This window comes from Mixophyes fleayi, chromosome 3 (assembly GCF_038048845.1).
Source record: "Mixophyes fleayi isolate aMixFle1 chromosome 3, aMixFle1.hap1, whole genome shotgun sequence".
In the NCBI taxonomy this organism is placed as follows: Eukaryota; Metazoa; Chordata; class Amphibia; order Anura; family Limnodynastidae; genus Mixophyes; species Mixophyes fleayi.
In genome coordinates this window covers 257,080,675-257,105,319 of record NC_134404.1, presented here as the reverse complement: position 1 = coordinate 257,105,319, position 24,645 = coordinate 257,080,675, and the positions used below count along the sequence as shown (strand labels likewise).

Sequence of the window (24,645 nt, the reverse complement as noted above, 5' to 3'; positions counted from 1 at the left end):
TAATTTAATAGTGGGGTTGGTGCAGACTTATCAATGTAGGGTGGGATGATTAATTTAATGTTGGAGTGGTTTGGGCGCTATTAATTGTGTGGCAGAGTTTTGGAAAAAGGATTGCTATTTCTTAAAAGTGAATGCAAGTTATTTAATGTATAGTAGGAAATTGGTTTATTTAATAAATGTGATTACTATTAATTTAATGTTGGGGTTGTTTGGGGGCAATAAGTCTTTTTATTAAAGATGAATAAAATTATTTTACAGTCGGGATGGTTACAGGAAAGGGGCACTAATAATAAAACATTAATTGTTTTGATTTAATGTCGAACTGCATAGAGGCAGGGAGGCCTACTGTGTTCACTCATTGCTGGTATTTCTATATGTCATGTACCTATTCTATTTCCAAACAGGGAACCAACATTCAGGATCCAGACAAGCACAACTGAGCTTCGGACCCAAGCAGCAGCAAGCGGGAAGCACAGGTAGGAGAAAGCAGGACATTCTGCCAACTGTCCTGATTCTGGTGGGGCAGACTTTGTCCTGACTACAGGGACAGTTGGGAGATATGTCCCACTTCACTCTGCTCTGCTCATGAAGGGGGTGCTGCCTGCACCTAACAGTAGTGCACACAGTATTGTCTGTGTATTAGTCTAAAATTATAGCCATAGTACACTTTAGGGGCCCCCCTGTCCAAAGTCCCCCGGGCCCCCCAGAGCCTTACTCCAGCTCTGCCAGGGGTATCTTGGATATGTTAAAAGAAGGGTGGGAGCAGCAAGGTTCCAGGGAGCCAAATCTGGTACAATTTGTGTCCCAAATGTATGAGAGGCTAGGAAAGATAGGGCCCATTGTGCAGCAACATGTAAAAGAGGCTCAGGAACGACAGAAGAAAAATTATGACAAAAGTGCTGTTGTTCGATCTTTCAAGCCTGGGGACAAGGTCCTAGTCCTGGTTCCTACCCAGGAAAGCAAACTTTTCCCCCATTGGCAGGGTCCATATGAAGTTCTAGAGGCTGTCGGTCCTGTCAATTACAGAGTCCACCAGTTAGGTAGGAGAAGGGAGGAGCAAATATATCATGTGAACCTCCTTAAACCCTGGCATGATGAGGAAACCTCTCCTCAGGTAGTAAGTACTGCCATTGAAAAGTCTGAAGTGCCCATAGAGCCAGCCTTGTCCATTCAGCAGAGACAACAGACTGAAGATATGATTCGCCGGAACAGTGATGTCTTCTCTTCCATTCCTGGGCGCACTACCTTAATCGAACACAACATTGTCACTGCGCCAGGAGTCATTGTCAAGCAGAAGCCATATCGTATTCCAGAAGTCAGACGGGTGGACGTGAGAAAGGAGGTCGAGAAAATGCTCCAGTTAGATGTAATTGAAGAGTCCACTAGTGAATGGAATAGTCCCATTGTGCTTGTCCCGAAACCCAATGGGACAATTAGGTTCTGCAATGACTTTTGGCGCCTAAACAGTATGTCGCAGTTTGATGCCTATTCGATGCCACGTGTGGATGAACTAGTGGAAAATCTTGCTGGTAGCAATTATTTAACAACCCTTGATCTAACAAAGGGTTATTGGCAAGTTCCCCTGACTTCCACGGCCAAGCCAAAGACTGCATTTTCCACCCCTGATGGTCTCTATCAATATAAAGTCCTACCCTTTGGGTTGCATGGGGCACCTGCCACCTTCCAAAGGGCTATGAATAAATTGCTACGACCTCACACAGCTTATACAGCTGCTTACTTGGACGATATAGTGATTTATACCCCAGACTGGGGATCACATTTAGCCAAAGTTGAGGCGGTCTTAGCTTCATTACGGTCCGCAGGGTTAACAGCTAACCCAGAGAAATGCCAAATATTTGGGGTACATTGTTGGTCGAGGGCATGTAAAACCCCAGCTTGACAAAGTGGAGGCAGTCAAAAATTGGACAAGACCAGAGAAAAAGTCACAGTTAAGAACCTTTTTAGGCTTAGTAGGTTACTACAGGCAGTTTGTAAGCCACTTCGCCACTAGAGCTGCTCCACTTACGGACATGTTAAAAAAAAGTTAACCAGATAGATTAACCTGGTCTGACTCTGCAGAAACCGCCTGGTCTGATCTTCGGTTAGCTCTTTGTTCCTCTCCAGTTCTACAAGCACCAGATTTTACCCGGAGGTTCTTCCTCCAAACTGATGCTTCTGGTGTTGGCTTAGGTGCAGTCTTGTCACAGGAGAAGAATGGAGTGGAAAATCCTGTCCTGTACCTAAGTCGTAAGTTGCTTTCAAGGGAACAAAAATATGCCACTGTGGAGAAAGAATGCCTCGCCATAAAATGGGCTACAGAAGCTCTGCGCTATTATCTCCTAGGCAGAGAGTTCACCCTAATAACAGACCATGCACCATTAAGATGGATGCAGAACAACCAGGAGGTAAATGCGAAGGTAACCCGCTGGTTCTTGGCACTACAACCTTTCAAGTTCTCAGTAGAACATAGGCCTGGGATTCTACACAAAAATGCAGATGCGTTGTCACGAAAATATGCGCTCCTCGCGAAGTCCACATCCCCCTACTTGGAGACGCTAGGGGGAGGGATATGTAACAAAAGGAGGCATTTAGCTGGCAATATGCAGAGAAAGCAGGGAAGTAGAGTAAAACATTGGCACAGTTATGTACCTAGGTGGAGATTAAACCAGGTAAAAACATATGTGTAGTTTAAAATTGGTTTACTCACATGATTTAAAAGCTGCTTCCTCTCAGCAAACAGACAGGGTGGGTCTAATAGTCTAAACAGAGCCAGGGATGGGCGTTTCCTTTTAAAGAGAAGGTGGGTGTGTCACCTGTCCATCAAGCTAGGCCTGTGGGAGGAGTGTCAGGTATAAAACCCTGCTTGTTTCATTGTTCAGGGAGATCAACGCTGGGCTAGCTGGCTGATCTGGACAGAGAGCTGGACTATGTATAGTAAGCGTTGAGGGTCTCCATAATTGCTGTGCAAGTATACGGTGTCAAAACATTATTACCATCCTCACAATAAAGAACCATTAAAAGGAAGAAGTTGTACGCGTGTGCTTCTGCAGTAGCGGGCTCTTGCCACAATATATTATATATATATAATTTTCTGATATAAATACATTGAATAGCCTTCCTTCTCCTCTTCAAGTCAATTACATAATAAAGTAATTGTCAGTAACATAAATTCATAAATTCAGATCTCTTGTCTACCATACCCCCTAAATATATTTATCCATCCTGAGCAGCAATGGCTTATTTAAACAAGTGTTGTAATGATGCCTTCATGACATTTGTTTTAAAGAATGTTTCTGCCCTTTCGCTTATGCTAGTAGGACATTATCTCATACACATCCAATAAACAGCAAATTCCGACACCTAAAAGTACTAGAAACAATATATTTAGCAGCGCAGTACATACAAGGGGAGCAGACTCTGCTGCTATATCCGGTTCATCGTGTTCACTTTCACTCCAGCAATCTGTGAGAGAAACAAAGGACAACATCTATTAACAGTCTAAAAACATTAGAATAAATATACATCCAGTCTTGACACTTCCAACTGTCTATGGCATCACAATCCTCGGTCTGCAGTCTGAAGTCTCTCTCTCAGAACTCCGGTATGCTTGAGCTCACACGGTAGTAGAATTCTCTGAGATGAGAGTCAAAGGGGTATCACATGGGGACTTCAATTGGACAAAAGTATAAACTTTTGTTGAGAGCTTTGTCTGATCATTAACCCAAAAGCATCAGCTCCCAGGAAACTCGTAACATGCACATTTTCAAAATGCACATTCACTCACATATCACACGAGACATAACTCATTCACCTACATCACGGGGCTGTTACATAAACAAGCATACAATTTAAACAATTATGTTGCATCTTCACATAAATGTAATACAGTCCAACTCTTACTTTCATAAAGAGAAATTTTTATTTAGTCTTGAAAAGTGCAGCTGCATTTACAAAGGAAAATTCCACTGGAATGAGAATATTAAATCCGCTAATTAAAAATGGCAATGCCAGGTACCACAACTTACTGCAATAACTCTGTCTATTTTGGACAAAAATACTATTTCAAATATGAACTTCAATCGAGGACATGGCTGGTGAAAACAAAGTACTGTAATTAATATTTCTATGGTTAGTTTCCTTGGGTTGGGTACGTTTTTCCGATTAGAATAATGGCAACACTAGTTATATGGATCTAAATAAATATGGCGATTACTACAAGAGCAACACTGAGGAAATACATAAGTCAGATACACACTATGTCCGACACACCTGATATAAGGCTGTTTTAAATTGCGACTCTACAAAACGCATCGAGTGGTATTCTCGTCACTTACAATGGCCAGAGCGAGATTGCCTGTTTTAAAGGCGGAAATTCCATGTCCAGCCGTCTGTATAGTGTATACAGGCGGTGAGAAGGAATGAGAAAAGAACAGTGGTCACATGGGTCCAAAGAGTTCAAGAGGGTGACCACACACACACACATATGCATTGAAATACTGATGGTGCTAATTTAATGTGGGAATTCCATTCAAACTCTATTAATGCTGGTGTGTCTAGGAGTGCACACAAGTCAATACATTTTAATGCCACACAATGCATTCAAATAAAGCTATATATTGTGTACTGTCTCTGCAACTTAATGGAAGTTAACTGTAAGTGTGACGAAATGAGTTTCAAAAACACCTTAACCAGCCTGTCCCTCATTTCTCACAAGATGTGGATTATAACATGTACTTTTTATAGACCTGGTTTTGTTCCCCAGCTCACCAAAGTACAACTGCAGTACATGTGGGTTAGGGGACATTGTAGCTCATTGTAAATATGTATATTGTTTATTGTATATTGGAACAGCTGGGGACCCTGTGACATCATAAAGTAGTGGAAAGGATTAATGTCTGGAGGGGTTAACAGTTATCTGATATTTGGAGGTGGGGAAGGCTAATTAGTACCCATTGTCCTCACTAGGACTGCCCGAGACATTGTGTCTGGGAAACCGCAGGTGAGCCAATCTGAAATAACAGCTCATCTCCACTCCTACTCCAAATCTCTAACCGAACTAACCTTGCATCAGAGAAAAAAATACATTGATGACATATACTACATTTATTGAACCATTATATACATTTATTATGCACGTTCCTAAGAACTCACAGTCAAACCCTGCAGAAATATGCTTTTGAAAATGTGAACTTATTTGATTTCTGCGGTAGTGGTAGTGCTGCTGTGAAATGGGACAAGAACAAAACATTGAAATACTGGATGAAGGGAGTAATGTATAGAAGTTTCTGTCCTGCTATAGCAATGGGGTGATCACTTATCCACCTGTGCTATTTCTAAGCCCAGTGTTTAGAAGGAGTCTGAGAGAAAAGTTACAGCTTTAACATTTTGGTATTACAGTGAGACTAGCATATTGCTATGTCACTCACCAAACTTCAACATTATTAAATCACAGGTATTAATATTGTGTTGCATTGCAATTCATCACATCTTCAATTTCAAAATCACTGTTTAATTCCTTTGCTATTAAAGGCAAATGAGGCTAGTACTGCAAATATACCCTTTGAGTGAGAAGTGCATAGGTCTCGGGACCTCGAAAGAATACTCTCCAGTCAACTCTCCACTCCACAACAGACCAGTGAATATTCCTTAGTCCACTGTCGGATGAAGGGAGTGGGGTCAAGGACTTCTTAGTGGGTAGGCAGAATGACGTCACAAAGCATCTGACCCACATCCAGCACTAGTGGGGTCTGGAGTTGCGGGAATAATCAAGGGTCACGGTGGATGAGATCTATAATAGCCTCAATCTTGCCCATCCTGCCACTTACATTAACAAGGGGTATACTTGAGTTAAACGCTTGAAGTTGAGAAGTCCCACCTTTCAAAAGAAAGCAACTCATACCAAATATTAAAACAACTACTCTACAAAGGAAATTACACCTAATCTGATGCATTAGGAGATCTAGTTTCTTAAATGGCGGGTCTTGTTGGCCTACCCATATCATGGAAAAAATGTGTATTGGTTAAATGAAAGATTAGCAAATTAAAGAAAAATTTGCCTCAGCATTTTCAAGTGCTGAATTTATTAGGAAAATCTGTGTTGATAATCCCGATCTTGCCATTTTGAAGCAGTAGATTGATACCAAACCTGTAACTACAATGTGATTCTTGGAGTTTAGCAAGAATAAAAGCCCATATATACACAGTGGCAGTACTACCTTTGTTGCAGGGGGTGCAGTGGCTACGTGGTCCAGAGGCGAGGGTGGCTGGTTGCCATCACTCACCCTGCAATGGCTGTAATTCCGCCACTGTCTACACCCATCCACCGCCCCTACAAGTTCAACTATGTATGTGCAATTTTTCTGATGGCCTTGTATGAAAATTAGAAGAATTTTATATTGGTTTCATTGAAAAACAGGCAACCAATGTAGAGACTGACAGACTGGCTCAGCAGAGGAAGAACAATTTGCAATCAATCTAGCCCCTGCATGCAAAATAAATTGCAGGAGTTTGAGTCTGATTTTGGGAAGACCGATAAGGAGGGAATTGCAATAGTCAATGCAAGTAGTAGGCAGCCATTAGATGAGGGTGGATCATGTGCAATGTAGGCAAGAATAACTTTATTGGTACACCATGTCATAAGACAACTTCTTCGTTTTAGTTTTTAAAGGAAAATAAAAAATGTATATAATTTTATTATGTTAGATATCTTCGTTCTCCTTTTTCAGTTGCTGAACACTTCAATCAAATCACTATATAATTTTTTTAATGGATCCCTCATCCCAGCACTTCCCAAATCAATTAAAATTAAAACTGAGCTCTGAGACCTTGATATTTAAATGCTGTTAGGTCAGTCAGTTATCAAGAAGGAATCCTTAAAGCTACAGAATAAAATTTCCTGAGTATAAAATATAAAAAAACATGGAGTTTGATGTTTCTTTATAAGATAGGATACTTAGGTTTATCAGGAACATTTGTCTATATTGGCTGCCATATGGTGACATTGTAGTGTCCATGCCCTATTGTCCCTTTGGGTTAAGTATCTCCATGCGAACTACGGTCATACCACCCTGGTGATGCCCAACCCCCACCGACCTTGGAAGCAAAGCAGAGTGGAGCTGGCCTAGTACCGGGAAGGGTGACCTCCTGGGAATATCCAGTACGGTAGTAGACATGTTGTAGATTGATCCCAATACGGTGATTTTAGTGGCAGGACATGCCATCTTTGACATGCCATGATTTAATGTTTCATATATATTATGCACAATCAGCAATATGCCAATTTCTTTACTCCTCATCTTTTGGGATCTAGAGTCCCCACTATATCCCTACAGTCACAGTGTGTTTTAATACATTAGAGTGTATTTATATTCTTACAAGTCTGCATTTTTGCGTGTTAGCACTATTTCCATCATCTGTGAGCTCCCTTTTAATGTTACTGTCAGAGTAGTGATATAGGTCTGTATTGATTGTATGGGCATATTGTATATATCAATCATGTCAGATTGACTGAACATTTACTATACTGATTATTCATTATATTAATTGGCCATTATCAATGTATATGCTCCTTTGATTATTCATTTATTATTTAATATTTGTATTTTTCAATTGGCTAACACCAATGTGTGTGTTTTTTTGTCTTCATCCTGTTCACCCACTTACCTTTTTTACATTTAACACTAGCCATTCTATTATGATGTTATGATATTTGTGTTTTATACATATCCTTTCATGAATATTTGAATATAGTGTTACATTATTACTCTTCTATGATTAGTTATAATCATTTAGGAACTTATATTAACGTTGTTGGGCAATCATTCAAATTGAGAAATTCCCCATAAATAGCACTATGTCAAGTCGTTACTCCATAACCCCTGAGTAAATCTGCCTCGCAGATGAAACGCGTTGGGGCACACATACTTCCGCCCAATCACACAGGACTTCCGGTTTGCGTTCCACTGTGGAACGCACGCCACTCTCGTGCTTCTTCCGTGCATAACTGCTGCTAGGAACCAGCTGATATCTAGAGAAACGAGCTCCATCGCTAGCCACCGCTTCGCTTACGTCGCGACCCGCTTTGGATTACTCACTTGGCATCAGGTACAAGACATTTTATCCTCATCTATATCCCGACTGAGATTGCCGTGGGGAGAGTGGCACAATTAACCACAGTATCTTCCACAATAGTTAAGATTGACATATCGTGGTATTGGACATCGAGGATTTATATGGACAATTCATATGGATAATCAATCTTGTATTACCGATTACCTGTTAATCTTTTTATTATGGACTTTTAGCAATATGTTTTAATTATTCGCTTTGCTTGTTTTTAGGCTATTCAGATTTTTTTATTGCCTTTGTTTAGCCATTAAATCTACTTATTGGGAGTATATTCCGCATATTTGCATTCTATTCACCAGTACATATTACTACTTTTTTAGCTGCAGTACCATAATCAATCACTGTATAGTGCATTTTAGTTTATTGTGCACTATAATCGATACAGGTATTATTTCTGGTCATATAAGAAGGGTCAGTCTCTGCACTATTGTATCACATCAGATCTTCATATCCACCAGTGTTATTCTGCCCTTTTCCACCCCCCCCTTTTTTTATTAAACTACAGTATACCTAGGTAATTGAGCGCTATACGTTGGTTTTTGTATTTGATAGTTTCACAGGAAGCGATTCCTGGGTATTGCTGCTCTTGCCGGGTTGGGGTTGAGCGCAGCTTCCTATTTCTAAATTCAACTGAGTATAAAATATGTTTTGCATCTGGTCCAGATGAGATGCGCAAAACAGATATATAGCAAGCAACAAAAACATTATGGCCATCACACAAGCTTACCTTCTTTGTCGTCTTCAACTGGTTGTGTAACAACAGCAAGACCCAATTTATTTAGCCATCTGAAAATAAAAAAATTAAAAAAGTGATATATGATGGAGGAGCCACATACACCATTACATTACATGTTGTTGTAGCCTCTGTTAAATGCATACCACCCTATTTGTCATATAACAAAATTGGGACAAATTGGGTAACATCTCTCATTTATCCAGGCTGTGTATGTGGGACAAATCTGGACTGCTGGAAAATATACTAAATATAGTTTTAGCATAAATATAAATGTAGTTGTGTTGTATTTGCTTATTTATGTCATCAGACTAATAATACATAGAATTTTAGAAACTGCCCAATTTGCTCAGGAAAGCATTTCACACCTAGACCCTTATCTCTGGCTTGTGGCAGAGGTTGTTACTTAAAGAAGTACATAAAATACTATGTGTCAACGTGCTCCCTGAGATGGAGAAAAAGTATAGCGAGACAAAATAGGCCTAAACATTCCTGAAGCAAAATAGCAAAGGGTGCAACAACAAACTGAAACACAATAATTTATCTTTGGATTGTAAGGAAAAAAGTTTTAAATAAATTTGTTTTCATTGGTCTCCTAAGCAACTAAATATGACATAATTATACAGTAATAAAATATATATATATATATGATAAAAAAAATACAACTAAATACAAAGTAGTAAGAAAAAGTGTGTCTTCTAGAACTTACTGTAAACATAAAGACAAAAGAGAACTAGAATAAGATCAAAACCAGGAGGATCATGCCCTATGTTAAAATGGGATGAGGCAAAAGGAAATTGCCACAAGCTATTCAACATGTCATTATGGCTAATCTTATAGAAGTCAAAGGAAATGTATGGAAGTGAAGTTCTTCCCTTATGCACTACATGGATTCGTGCAGCTAAACATTTACGAGTTCATTTAGAGGTATATGTGCTCAAAACATACATAAGGAAAAGATGTACGTAAGAAAAGCATATTTACATGCACTTGTTCGCAGGATGCTTTCAGGTGAAAAATGGTGGCATTTGCATCAGGCATAACAAGGGTGTATACTTATGCCCTCGGATATCATAGAGAAACCATACAAATGTGGCTTCCCAGTGTTAGCGGTAATTGCTCAAGTCACATTACACTATTTGTACACAATGTAATAATGTAAAGAAGTGTCATATACATGAGAGAATAGTGTCTGGACAGTGTTCTTAATACATGTGAAAGCCACATGTTCAAAATAAAATGTAATTATATACAAACAGTGAAATATAGGACTCCTAACAATCTAGAAGTTGTACATATGTTCAGTGAGAAGTCGATTGCTCGAGGAACCTTTTATGTACATTTATTAAGGCAAAATTGTAATTGCAATACAGGGACCAAACATTTATGGTAATTTGATTATCCTGACAAGCAAAAAGGAAAGGTTCTCCATATCTGAGTGTAGGGGTCCTGAAAAGGCTCCAAAAAACTCTAGAGATTAGGAAGGCTGATAAGAAGTTGTGTAACTGTGAGGAGGATATCACTGACATATAAAAAAAATGTATGTGATCTATGGGTGACCACAAAGATACAAGTGTGTTGCTAAAAATCTCTATTGCAAACAAGAAAATAATAAACCCTGACAATGTACGCACCAATTCATTTATTAACCACGCTCTTCTTAAACATGTCTGAATACCCTTTTCCCTGGCCAACTTGTGAATTGATGAAGTGGCTGAGGTGCAACTTAATGTCAGAGGGACAACCATAGGCCTTTCATGTCAACAGGTGCATGTAATTTCTACCACCAGCTAAGATCAGCATTCCCCATATTATGTATTGCACCACTACAGGACAGTTTCACAGCTAGAAAATGTAGGAGCATCCCCATACTGCACGGACTTTCACCGATCATTTTGCACATACACACAATAGCACAAAGCTTGTCAAATATTCTGCATAGACCTCCTTGTGTTGCACAATACCACCGTTTCCCAAACCTAATTGCCTACAATTTTGAAGAAAGCCTGTATTGCACAACTTCCCCCACAATGAGGGTTACTTTTAATTAACATCACTAATGCATAAATCAGAGTGCATTTGAGTAGCCCACCATTTCCAGAGGCAATGACATGCACTTTGCATACACCCCAATGCACATACTATATTGCAATTGCAAACTTTATATATTGTGACAAAGTCACTGGATTAGTGCTGAATGTCAGAGGTACATGCCCCAGGCTTTCTGCCTTGTGTACATTAAAACACCAGGAATAAGTTTATATATGTGGGAAAAGCTTCCCAAAGTGTTTCCCATCTGTAGGATAATATGGTAAGGGTCCTTGGTGTTATGAATGGAGAGCAGGGCCGGACTGTCCATCTGGCACTTCTGGCAAATGCTAGAAGGGCCGATGGCTAAATGGGCCAGGGCAAGCAGTGTTTTAGAAAAAAAAAAAACCCGCGAGTGGGAGTGGGGGTGGGGGTGGGGAGGAGAGAGAGTGTTTCAGGGGGCACGGTCCAGGAACTGGGTACCCATTTTAAAAAGTGAAGGAGCCGCCGTTCCAGTGCCAAGTACATGGCAGGGTGGCACTATATGCTGCTGAGGACCGCCTGCAGTGTCTGAAGGAGGAAGCCTGGAGCATACAACAGGTAAGGTAACTTAAAAAAAAAAGGACTGTATTATACTGCACAAAAACCATCTGGAAATGGCATTATTTTTATATATGAGCAAACACTAAGGAATAGAATTAACTGATTAGCTCATTTTTATAATGGTTATTTAGCACTGAACTTAACTGATATATTGAGATATTGAAATATACAGTTATATCTATTTTGCTTTACTTTATAAGTCAGAATAAACTTGATATTGATTATTATGAAGTTATTGGTCTCCAGTATTTAAAGCTGTATATGATCTGTATAATCCGTCAGGGTTGTTTGTAAGCTGGGGTTAGTGATATTCTTAAAATGTTGGTTTTAGTGCTGCACTACCACCCAGGGTTGTATATGTATATTTTTGTTTCTGGGTCTCTGCCAGTTCTGTAAAACACACTAGGTGCTCAAGGCACAGTCAGTCAGGGTGACCGCATAGGTGGCACCAGCAGGACCACCTCCATTCCTCTGCCCAAAGGATTGCACAATGCCATATATAGACAGTGCACGGCCTTATTGTATACATACGATGTGCACCCTCTAACCCCACCTCTATACCCTTTGTGTTTGTGTCTCTTTGTCTTCGCATTGTGGGTGTCTGTCCTTTCCTTCGCCCCCTTTATGTGTCTGTCTCTCTTTGCCCCCTATTATCACATGTATCTCCTCACCTTTTTCTACCATTTCCCAGTATCTATTTTTCCCCTGTGCAACCATGTCCAATGCCACCTCTCACTCCCGCCTACAAGGCTTCTCTTGTGCTGCTCCCCACTTATGGAATTCCTTACTACGCTCAATCCAGCTTTCCCACAGGCTTCAAATCTTTAGACACTCTCTGAAAACCTACTTTTTTTTTTTTTTTTTTTTTTTTTTTTTTTTAGAGGTGACCTTATCCTCAAAAACACTATTCACACTAATGCACCCTCACAACTGTCATAATCTCCAATCTGAACAACACTCGCTCCTCTTGTTCCTCTCTAGTGAGCAGAGTCCTCCATACTCTTTGTTTTCAAGTCTTCATTTATTTAGTCTACCTAGTATGTCCCTGTTTTATGAATGTACTATTTTCCCTACTATGTGGAGCACTGTGGTGCCTTAGAAATCTACGATAATAAATAATAATATTGTTGCCACCTAACTGAACCTGAACCTCAAAATTCTGATTTAAATAATTTTTGATAAGCGACTGAATGGTAAGTTTTTTCTACATTGTGTATTAGTTAGTAACTCTCGCTTTTGTGAATTATGATACTATGCTCTTAATTTTAGACCATAGTGCCCCTTGTCTTAAGTGCCCCAGGCCCCCCAAAGCCTTAATCCAACTCTGGGGGGAGCTGTCCTTGGACAGTGTGTGGTGACAGCGTATGTCATCATATACTGTCCAGCAGCCTGCAGAGCAGGCCTGGAGCTCCAAATCTCACGAGACTAAGAGCTTACCTGCTCACTCTGCAAGGCGGTCTTTTTTACTCCGATGTCAGCTGCATAGGTAAGTACAGCAGGCTGGGTGGGTGTAATAATGTGTCTCGGGGGGTTATAATATGTCTTGTGTGGCATGATAATGTGCCTTGGGGGTGGCATGATAATGTGACTGGGTGGTAGCCTGATTGGTCTGCGGGGTGGCGTGGTGTGATTTGTCTGGGAGGATATTGTGGTGTGATGGGTGATGTGGCAGGGGGTAGCGTGATGCAGGATGTGGCGTGATGTGTCTGAGGGGTGGCGTTATGTAGCTGGTGATAAATGTAATATTTTATTATAATGTATGTATTTTATACTGTGTGATCTGTGTCATGTACGATGTTCACTTATTGCTCGGTTTTCCATATATACATTTTCCAACAGGTCCCAACATTCCAGGATCTATGCAAGAGTCCAGTACCAGGTTGTGAAAGCTGCAATAACCAGTAGGTGAGAGCAAAACCATTTTAATACATAATGGGGAATTCAATTAGCTGCAAAGTGAACATCCGCGAGACACTTTGCGGATGAAATTTGACAGAAATCACTGTTTATTTTTCCTCTCAAGGAAAAATAAGCAGAGATTTCTACCGTAATTGCCAGCAATGTGGGCTCCGCGATACCCATGTATCACATCACCAGCAATTGAGTCTCCCACAATTTGTTATGCCACGTCACATATTGACCACGCCCCCAACATTATGCGACCACACCCCTTCACCGACGCTGCTGCGCGTCGGTATACATCTCTCTTCCTGTGCACCTGTGGGGGTGGGGGAGGGCAAAATTTCACTGTAACCCAGCCCCAAATTTCTCTTGCCATTCCTGTGCATACCATTTTCTGATACTGGTGCGCCCTATGCTGCAAATAGAGAGTCAAGCTGCACGTAATACATTAATATCTCACGGGACACCATATAACAATGAGCTTTGCAAAATGTACTGTAATTATAATTAATCTGGAACAGAGCTGGGCCTATGTGCTTTAAATGCCAGGGCTGATTTTTAGTCCCAGTGCGGCCCTGATGGAGAGAGAGGGTGGGCTCCATTCATCAGGCCCATTCCGGGTCTTCTGGGCTTTTAGCCTAAGTTAACATTGCTAAATTATGAATGGAGAGAAAGGGTGGGCTCCATTCATCAGGCCTATTTCGGGTCTTCTGGGCTTTTAGCCTAAGTGTAGGCTGATTTGTACTGCACCTGTGTAGGGGTGTTTAAAATGGAATCAGGCTGGACATGCAGTCTCTCACACTTGGGGAGGAGGATGGATGCCTCTGAGACACTCTGCAAATGGTGAGCAATTATCTTTATGTTTTGTATGTGTGTAGCACACAAGGTCTGGCACAGGAGGTTTTTTTCTGTAGGTTTAGTTCCTGCTGGGCAAGCAAGGTGTTTATTTTGAAGTTTTCTTTGTTTTTCTGTTTAATAAAAGTGGCTGAGGTCAGTTGTACTGAAAACCCTGGACTTGTGTTAATTCTTTGCTGCCCCAGGAGATGGCACCTGTTCCTCTAACGCGATCACAATATTCAGAAGGTGTACATCCTTAATCCCTTACTTTTAGGGTCAGTGGTTCTCCTAAGTCCATTGTCACTACAAAGCACTGGTAAGTGATTCAAGGCAACACACTATAACGACTGCCAGATGTAATAATCTTATACACTCTTCCGAATTACTTTATTAGCACTTGGATATTTTAGAAGCAGAAAACATTGTGCTGTTCTGTCCAACAATTTGGAAGAGTGTAAAGATTATGCTCTTGATTTTATTCATGGTGAGCTGGCTTGAATCATTTTCAAAATGCATAGTCCATTGCAAAGCACATTGCATTCCCCCATATGCACAGAATCCAGCCACAGATTACACAGGGTCTGTTATAGTTTGTAGCCTGAGTGAAAGCCATTTAAAACAGCGTTATTGTACAGTTTGAGAAAAGTTAGCCAGTGCAAATAACACTTTACTCAGAATGGTTACATTTAAATTAAGCAGTTCATACCACTTACTTGTTCATTTCCTCTCTGTTCTCAGCAGCAAAATAAAAGGTCTTCGTCTTCGAATGACTGATCTTCATAGCACTTTGGGGAAAAAAAAAAAAAAAAACATAAAAGAAAGCAGAACACACCTGATGAAAACTATATTAGCTACCTCGAAAGAATAACTTGTGTTTATAACTACAATATTTATTGACCAGGCACAGATCAGTACGTACAGGTATGCCACTATAAATGTAATATTAATTTTAGTTAAAAAATTAAGATTTTTTTTCTTCAGTTGTGGTGATCCAGAGATGCTTTGATTTGCATTCTCCTCACATGATGAACACAGGTAATAAGCACTGTGAACGGTGATAACCATAGGAGCACTAATCAAAGATAAAAAGCTGCGCACCATAAAAAAAAAGGATTTTACTAAAGGCACAGGTGTGAAATGCTCCAAATTTATTCAGAGTATACAGGATAAGCAAGTCCCTTTATCAGGCAAGTTTAAAAGCAATAGAATATATATATTTATAAAGGATTCAATCATGGAGTAATGTCAGGGGTCACCTGATCATTGTATCATCACACCTGATAATTTAACCAGTTTATATTGAACATAAATTGCAGTTACAAATTGTCTGAAAGTGATATCCTACCAATAATTCTTAAAGTTATATGCTACTCCAAATAATTTTACTATAATTTAATAATATACTATTATATGGGACATTCATAAGGTGGCCCAAATGGCACCTTACTTAATACTTTATGCAAATTATAATAGAGTGAAGGTTACAACCAGTACTCACTCACTAATGTATAAATATTACAACAATAATATTAAAATAATAATTTCACAATGATCCATATATTATAGCAAACAAATTAAATAGGTTGTAATAAAGGCAAATATAAACAAATATATTTATACTCATGTGGATATAACATTCCAAACCCCATGTGCAGTCATTTTCTCATAAAAAAAAACCCATCTCAAATTAAAGTAGTCCTTTAAACATCTTGGGTTTAGTGTGCTAGCCTATCTATCCAGAAAACTTCTTTTATAAATAAATAGGTTTTCCAAATCCCTCCACAGAGTGGCAATTACACCTCTTCCAGTGTCTGTGTAATTGTGATACATTCAATTAGCAGCTATGTTCCTCAGAACATAAAGGCCACAAGCTTTTTACAAAAGTCTCTGCTGATTTTTCCTCGCGCCCCATAGGAGGTGCGAGGAAAAATGAGCTGAGATTTTACTGTAGTAACGGTAATAACGTGCAGTCGTGATGGTCTAAGAAACATCACGGCTAATTGAATTTCCTCCATTGCGTCTGAGCGAAATCAGATGTGGTGATATAAATTATCAAATGACCTCTGGCATTACACAATGATAGATTAAATGATAGATAGATAGATAGATAGATAAAATGCATTAAAACAAATATGAGGCCACTATGATGCTTTTATATTTATCTGATGAAGTGACTTGCTCTCCAAAAATATCATGTATTATTCTGTAAGCTCTGGTGAATAAAAATTTGTAAATTTTTATATGGAGTGGTTTCCTGCTTGGGCCTACATGTCTATTACTCAATTAATTGAATAACTAATAAAATAAATATGATATTACAGTAATACTGATAATAAACGCAGTATAATCAAGAAATGTTAGTGGTCAACAAATAACATTTGTGAGCTGGCAAGTACTAAACCACACAATTTACATATTTCTTGAAAAATAGTCCATTCATTATATACTTTTTTTATTTAACATCATAACAGATGACAGGAATGACAAACAATATGTAATACATTATTTATGATGCAGAAGCAAATGCAGGAAGTCTGCGTTATCTCAATGGAGTGAGATAAGCTTGTGTTTTTTCATTTTTTTCTGATAGTGTCGCGTTTGATTTTAAATGGATAACAGTGTTTACTAGAGAACAATGATAATTTGCTACAAGGAAAGGCTCGTCTCCTCTCCACAATATTGATGAATGTGCACGGTTTGCATTTCTATGTTCATGTCATCAATGAGCTTACACATTCCTCATCTTATGAGATGGGATTTTGGCTTTTTTGACACCTCTACCACCATTGCACTTCACCATGAGCTCCCTAGGTAAAAGTTTACAACACCTAGCAGACCCAGTAGAAATATTAACAGTCACAATGTCGGCATTAAACAAGCAATGTCAGAGGGTTCGGAGGCTATAACGCTGCCAAACCCACTGGCACAAAACACTAAAATAAATATAAAAATGAATAAAAGGTTAAAACTACACCCCACCCCTCTCAAAACACCTAAAAACTTGTGCTTGCAGCTGGCGGACCCTGCGGAAATACATGCTTGGCAGCAAAACAAACCATACAGACAATGTAATCTTGCTTCTGTATGCAGAAGTAACCCAACGCATAATGAAAATATGAAAGACGCAAGGTCAATTTATAACCTAGGGTATTCCCATTCGTTCAGTGGGAAAGGCCCTAGTTTATAAATATGCATGGTGTCTTTCATATTTTCATGATGTGGTGTGGTTTTTTTGCATACAGAAGCAAGTCTGTGTCAGCTGTATGGTTTGTTTTGGTGCAAAGTACGTTCCTGAGAAGTATTTTGATGGGTTCAAGCTGCAATATAAGAAGATTTTTTTTTTTACAACACGTTTGGAATGTTACGAAAAACAAAAGATCAAGTTCCTACAGCGCTCCATGGTCAACTGCAGCCCCAATTTTTTTAAAATAAACTATACACCAATTTAATAAAAATGACAATAACTGAATAGATAAAGAAACATTTTAAGCGCTGTATATATCTCTTATAAAGATCCACATGGAATATTGTTATGGCTTTTTTTTTTTATGGACAGGCACAGGGCCTTTGAAATTTGTTTCCATTAAAGCTTAGAGGACATGGATCCACTAAAGTTTGAAGAACACAGATGTTTTTAAGTATTACTGGGGTTGATTTTTTCTAATTAAATTTTATGGTGCCAATTTTATGGTGTGGCACACACCATCTCACAGTGGAACCTGGGTGCCATGGCATGCTGACACTTGTGGTTCCCCAAGTGCCAGCATGCCCTGGCTACCATGGGTATGCTGGTGCTTTTAGAAGTGCAAACACCAGCATGTCCAGACTGTTAAAGGCAGCCTGGGCTTGCTGAGGCCTGAATAAGTTCACCCCAGCATTGGAACAAAGCTGGCGTGGAAAGCTCTTTGTTGAATGTTGTCTCAAGCCAATCCATGCTAAAAAGAAATGTCTGGTGATTGCCATCTCTAATGTTGGTGGGGTGTTGTGTATTCATTGCTGCAATATAGCTTTGCAATCCAAGGGCCCTAGAAGTAACAACAGCTTTTAATCCACCCAAGGGATGTTAGGTTGGTCAGCCAGATTCCCAAGGAACGCTCATTGTGGTGTGCTAGTGAATGTTATGTCCAAAGAATTTGCACTATACCCAGTGAAGAAAATCGTATGGTATTATAATTATTTTCATCTGAATTGTAAGACATCACATGGAAAATTGTTTTATAAATGAAGAGCAGGATATGATGGGATGCATATGATGGAACTTCTGTTAGAAAAACTACAGGTACAAAAACAAAATTAAATCATAAGAGGTCTTTCTACATACTGTTTTTTCTTGCATTCTATAGCTTGGTTTATGATGAAGTCCGGGAGATTGATGAATCCTTCTGCTTTTTCTGCCTGCAATGTATAATTTTACATATTAAGATAAAGTAAAATATTGTGACACTAGCAGCGAGATAGAGGCTTTTGGGACTAAAATCTAATAGCAACAACAAAGAAATATAGTGGCCACGATAAATAGAAAACATTTAAAAGGCAGATTGTACAGTAATTATAGATAAGCTGTATTCCTTATGCATTGAATCCATACATAAAAGAAACAGAAGTGCAGGTAGTTATTACTTCCACATATTTATTATGATAAAGCTCAGTAAAAAGGTGATGTTTTAGAGCAGTGCCTCCCTTTTCAAGTCTAGGTGAAAAGAAATCAGTCTAAATACAAAAATGTGCTAGAAAAGGGTCATCAGAATATTAAAGTGATCATACATTTAAACTACATACAAAACTTTATATACTTAAGTATTTATTATTAACATTTATTTATATAGTGCCACTAATTCCGCAGCGTTGTACAGAGAACTCCCTCACATCAGTCCCTGCCCCATTGGGGCTTACAGTCCAAATTCCCTAACACACACACAGCCAGCCACACAGACTAGGGTCAATTTGTTAGCGCCAATTAACTTACCAGTATGTTTTTGAAGTGTGGGAGGAAACCAGAGCACCCAGAGGAAACCCACGCAAACACGGGGAGAACATACAAACTACAAACAGATGAGGCCATGGTTGGGAATTGTACTCATGACCCCAGTGTTGTAAGGCAGAAGTGCTAACCACTAAGCCACCAAATCCAACAGAGATAAAAAAAATTAAAAAAGTATCAAAATGAATGTGCGAAAAATAACTAAAATATTATGTATTACATTTCCATAATAGTTTCCATGGTATTTATATAAATGTTCTAAACTGCAGTCGAATTGTTAAATACTTCCCAAATGGGCTTCTATCAAGGTGGACACATATGGGCTCACAAGGTATGCAAGAAAAATACAGATGCAAAAAAAAATATTTACATTCATGTATTGAGTTTTCACATCTCAACATGTGTCCAGCCGAAATACAGAGGCATTTAGCATACATCAGGCATATGTGTATGCGTTAGAGATGTTCACTGACCCCCGTGTTCTGGTTTTGGATCTGGATTAACTTAGTGTTTTGTTTTTGGCAAAACCGCCCTTGCGTGTTTTGGTTTGGATCCCTGTTTTTTTCTAAAATCCCTATTTATTTATTTTTCGCTAAAATCACGCAATTTTGCTTCCCCCCCTACATTATTATTAACCTCAATAACACAAATTTCAAGTCATTTGCAGTCAATTTTGACCATCACACAGCATACTTGTCAACTCTCCCTGAATATCAGGGAGACTCCCTGAAACTGGGGTGATCTCCCTCACTCCCTGAAGAGTTTGGCATTCTCTCTGATGCCGAGCCAGTACAAGACATGGTTGGCTTCACCATTTGTGGCATTATGACTCCGTTCAGAAATTGTGTCGTATGTCCATGTATTGATGCATATGGCGGTGGCCTTTTTCATGGAGACCAAGATTTAATCAAAGACTGACAGGTAAGACAACATGACTTCAGTAAAGGAGACAGAAATGTAAAAAATACTTCAGTCTCTAGAGATTCATTAACTGCTTTTCTTCAATGCATAGCTGCCTACTCTCCCGGAATGTCCGTGAGACTCCCGCATTTCTGGGAGACCTCCCAGGAGAGCAAGGCAACCTCCCGGTTCTCGCCCCCGCAATAGATAAGTGGTGGGGGAGGGGATTATTGACGCAAACATCGCATCATCTTAGCCCCTGCTGTAATGGTCCAAAATTGTGACAATCGTTTAGGGGCGGGGCCAAAATGATGTTAAGCCCCATCCCTGCACACCCTCCTCCCCTGGGATCTCCCTGAAGCCAACAAGCCAAAGTTGGCAAGTATGTCACACAGTTCACAATATTATTTTCATACACCTTCAAACTTTGACTGCAGCGACCTGGCTGGATGCTAAGCAACAGAGCAATGACACAAAACACACTGCAGTTCATAGGAACTCTAGGAAATATTGCCACACAACAGTGGCAGAAAAGAAAAGTGGTGCAAGATGGAATTGTCCCTGAACTTCGAATCAGCCCCAATTCCCAAAAAATTATAATATACATATACATTTTTCTCTAATGCCTTACTGTTTTATTACAGCTCGGCTTTTACACATAAAAGTATTTGGACACCACTTTTGGAGTCCGAATGACAAGGTCTTGCTTGGTCATGACTGACCTTACAAGAAGATGCCTCAGTGACAGTTGCAGAATTAGCACTCAGAGAAAGGCGAAGGCTTCATTCTTTCCTTGCCACTGCATGTGTAAATGGCATGCTGGCAATTTTATTTTTAACTGCAGATAACTTTGCCTGGATTGCAGGTCTTTTTTTCCTTGACCAAAGTAAAAAGATGTTTTTTTAAATTTTTGTTTCCCCGACTTAAAAACACAATGTACTTTAACATAGGCTTTAACATATAACGTAGAGGGATTACTATAATCATGACTGGTGGCAGCAGCTGCTTGGTGCTCCTGGTCTTCTGTGTACTTCTGTGAATCCATTTTGAAAATGCAGCACAATGTGACTGCAGATTCAGAAGACCAAGCCTGCCAGACCTATTATTTCTATTTCAGCAATGACAGTTAGCAATGGAGCTCTCCTGAATGTCACTGGAGACTTTGAAGAACACTACCCCTCCACTTTCTTTTCTACTTATGACACTGCCCAACTGCACTAGAAACTGCCAAGAACTATGCTACCCCTTTTGTGTTCCTCTGTGAAATGACACTGGATTGTCATGGAGGACAGTACTTATAGAGTCCAAAACTTGCGAGATCGGATGACGTAACAATGACGTTTTGGCTCATTTTCAGTTCCAAGGGTGTGCAAAAGTACCGAGTAGTCAGCCCGGTACTCGGATCTGCTAAGTTCGGGTGTATTCGGTTCTTGGGTGCAGGCGCCGTCCCCACTATTTCTCCGTTGTGCAGGGACGGCCGCCTGGTAGAATTGGCCGGGGGCATCCTGCTGCTAAGCAACAGACATGCAGCGGCTGCCCTCGCGCTGTCGGGCGAGTGCGCTCTGACTCTGCGTCCCGTTGCCTAGCAAAGGGATGCTTTTATTCGGCGGTCAGCATGTCTGACCACTCCCTTGTTCCTCCTCTGATCCCTGGCTTCCTGCCTCTATTTAAACTCTGCTCTGGCACCATTACAGTGCTAGAGTATCAGGTTCCTGTCTCCAGCATTATTCTCTGTTCTATTGCTCCTATTTGGTTCTGACTCGGCTTCCCTGACTTCTATTCTGGATTGTGCCATTACTCTGTTGGGACCCGGCTCATCGACAATCCTGCTGGATTCTCTCCCATTCTGTTCCTGCGACCTCGGCCTGCCTGACTTCTCTTTGAATCTCCCTTCTGATCCAGACCGTCTGACCTCTCTCTACCACTACACCGGCAACTGGCTAGTAGAACCGCGACCTGTGTACCGTTTGCATCCAAGCCCAAACCTCCTTGTGGGGTTCCCTGGTGAACACCAGTGGCACGTTAGACTCCCCACCTGCTAGTTCAGTGGCACTAATACCGGTTAGTGGAGCCTCCAGCATCCGTAACCTACAGCCAAAGCCTGACATCGGGGAACCGAGCCTGGGCATTTCTAGTATACGTACACCCCTGATACCATAGAAACGTTGCATAAAAATTTAATTAAAATACAAGCATCTGGTGCGTGGCTTGTACGCCGACATGGCCGGACACTTGTGAAAGAGCTCAGGCGGACACTAAAGGCCAGATTCGAGTGAACGGAGAGTGCAGAAAAACATCGAAAGCATCCCCGCAACACCTTCTCCCTAATTGTGGATTGCCCCGATGATTTACCCGAATATCGGAGGCCAGCTCTTCCCCCGGAGCACGCTTGGGCACCATTGCGGTGCCTGCATGGGCGCTCAGTGACAGCAGCAGCCACTACCACAGCAGTGACCCTGGTGTCGCAAGTTCTGCTCTACAAACCACGGAAGGTAATCCGAAGCCAGGCAGCCCGGACCCACTACCAACTGCCACAGAAAACGGTTACCTAGACCTGGGACCAGACGAGAAAAATGTTGGCGCGAAAGGCACTAGCTGGTGGGAGCAGGTGAGGGATACTAGCTCTTAAGAAAGTTAAGAAATTAAACAATATAAAGAGAAGATAAGAAAGAAAGAAATATAATAAGAATATAAAATAAAAATAAATAAAAAAAAAGTAGAAATAATATATATAAAAAATATATTTGCAATAAATAAAAATAAAGAGGAAAGAAAAACAACCTTGTATATTTGCTCCCAAAGGGCTTAATTTGTCTGGGTGCCCCAGGAGCATAGTGCATTAATAACAGAGAATACGAACAAAGAGAATACTTATTTTTGCTGTCCTGGACACTTTTACAAAGCTATTTGTCAGCAGTGGATGTGCTAGTACCCCCTCTAGTGGGTTGAAAGATCATTGTAACATAACCTGTGCTTTAATACACAAGGTTGATCTTAGCTGAAAACATAACAGCAGAAGCAGAAGCTATAGCATAACATTTCGAAACAACTGGCTCTGAAATAATTTCTTTCCTGTAAAGCAAATAGAAGAGTTTTTCATCTATATTCGTGAATCCTCTGAGATGTAATACTCAAATGTAATTGGGAGGGAGCACTGCCCACTCTATTTAAAATTGAATGGGACTAGTTTAAAGTCATCTATCTGGAGAACTGCCCTTTGATCTCTATCGTCTGTAATGGATAAATTTGTTAATTCATCCATGACTGGTAAGCCGCAACACACTGAATATGAACGCAAAAGAGGAGCGAGGAATGTTGGTCAAGGCAACAAAGCGAGTGATAAGGATGCAAGTGACAACTCAAATGCTAATCCTTCATCTCCACCGCATGACATCAGATACGCCAGCTCTCTGTTATGAATCAGTAGTTCGGGCCATCAAGGAGACTATGTGCTCATCTGCAACAGCAGATCAGCACTCTTACAGCTGCCATGCAAGAGCTTAAGGACCAGGTCTCACAGATCACTAAACAAGTCCAGGTAAACGAGCTACGAATTGGAGAAAATATGCGTGATATTGGAAACCAGAAGACTCTCATGGCTTCACTACTTAAAACTCAAAAACGGATGCTAAATAAGCTGGACGACTTGGAGAATAGATCTAGGAGAAGTAACTCATGGCTGGTAGGTCTACCGGAAACAATTAAAGGCCCAGCCCTTCTAGCATTTGTATCTAAAGAGTTACCAAAGCTTCTGGGGATAAGCAAAGATTTTGCCAGTATGGAGATTGAACGTGCACGTGATTGAACTGGGTCCGCCAAGAGAAAATATAAGGGAACGGCCTCGCACGGTCATTTTTAAATGCCTCAACTATACGCACAAAAATGGTCTCTGGATGGCCTCAAAATCATCGGGCCCGATAAAATGGGAAGGCTTCCGCTTGCTGCTCTTCCAGGATTACTCGGCAGAAGTTACAAGGGCACGGAAAGAATTCTCCACAGTTTGTTCCGCTTTGGTAAAGAAAGGGAAAAAGTTTGCTCTTTTGTACCCAGCACGCCTGAGGATTTTTGAAGGCGAAGATTATAAGGACTTTACGACTGCAGGCGACGCGCAAGTTTATCTACAGGAGCTGGAAACGGAAGCTGAGTCAGTAAGGCAAAGAGACTTATTAGGCTCTGGACTTACCATCATCATGTTCCAGCTTGTCATCATATTTGAGTTACCGTGATAGATGGTTTCATTTCCGTAGTCACGTAAATATGCCTTTCTGATCTTATTGTGTTTAATTGTATCTAAACTCTTAGAATGTTAGTTATATACATTTTACGCGGTAGAAAGCTTTGTGAGCATAATCTGTTTTATTTAAATAGACTCAACACTAGATAGGCTTGAGGTTATTAGGGCACTAGTGTTTGAAATCTTACAAGAATGTATCATGCCAATTAATGCCGCAACGGTAACTAAGGTTATGTTTAGTGTTATAGTATTGCTCATCTAAACTGTATTTTGATCTGAAGATGTTTCTATGCTTTCACC

The 24,645-nt window shown here is 40.2% G+C and overlaps 1 protein-coding gene across 5 annotated transcripts in view; it reads right to left on the bottom strand.

Moving 5' to 3' along the window:
* Nucleotides 1–24,645, bottom strand: part of IPCEF1 (interaction protein for cytohesin exchange factors 1) — a 209,755-nt gene that overhangs the window by 21,167 nt on the left and 163,943 nt on the right. For all 5 annotated transcript variants that reach the window (XM_075203484.1, XM_075203485.1, XM_075203483.1 and 2 more), the window contains 4 exons: nt 18,552–18,625; nt 14,944–15,015; nt 8,855–8,913; nt 3,404–3,462 (listed from right to left, as the gene is read on the bottom strand). In XM_075203484.1, coding sequence (XP_075059585.1) covers nt 3,404–3,462; nt 8,855–8,913; nt 14,944–15,015; nt 18,552–18,625 — 264 coding nt within the window. The remainder of the gene's footprint in view (nt 1–3,403; nt 3,463–8,854; nt 8,914–14,943; nt 15,016–18,551; nt 18,626–24,645) is intronic.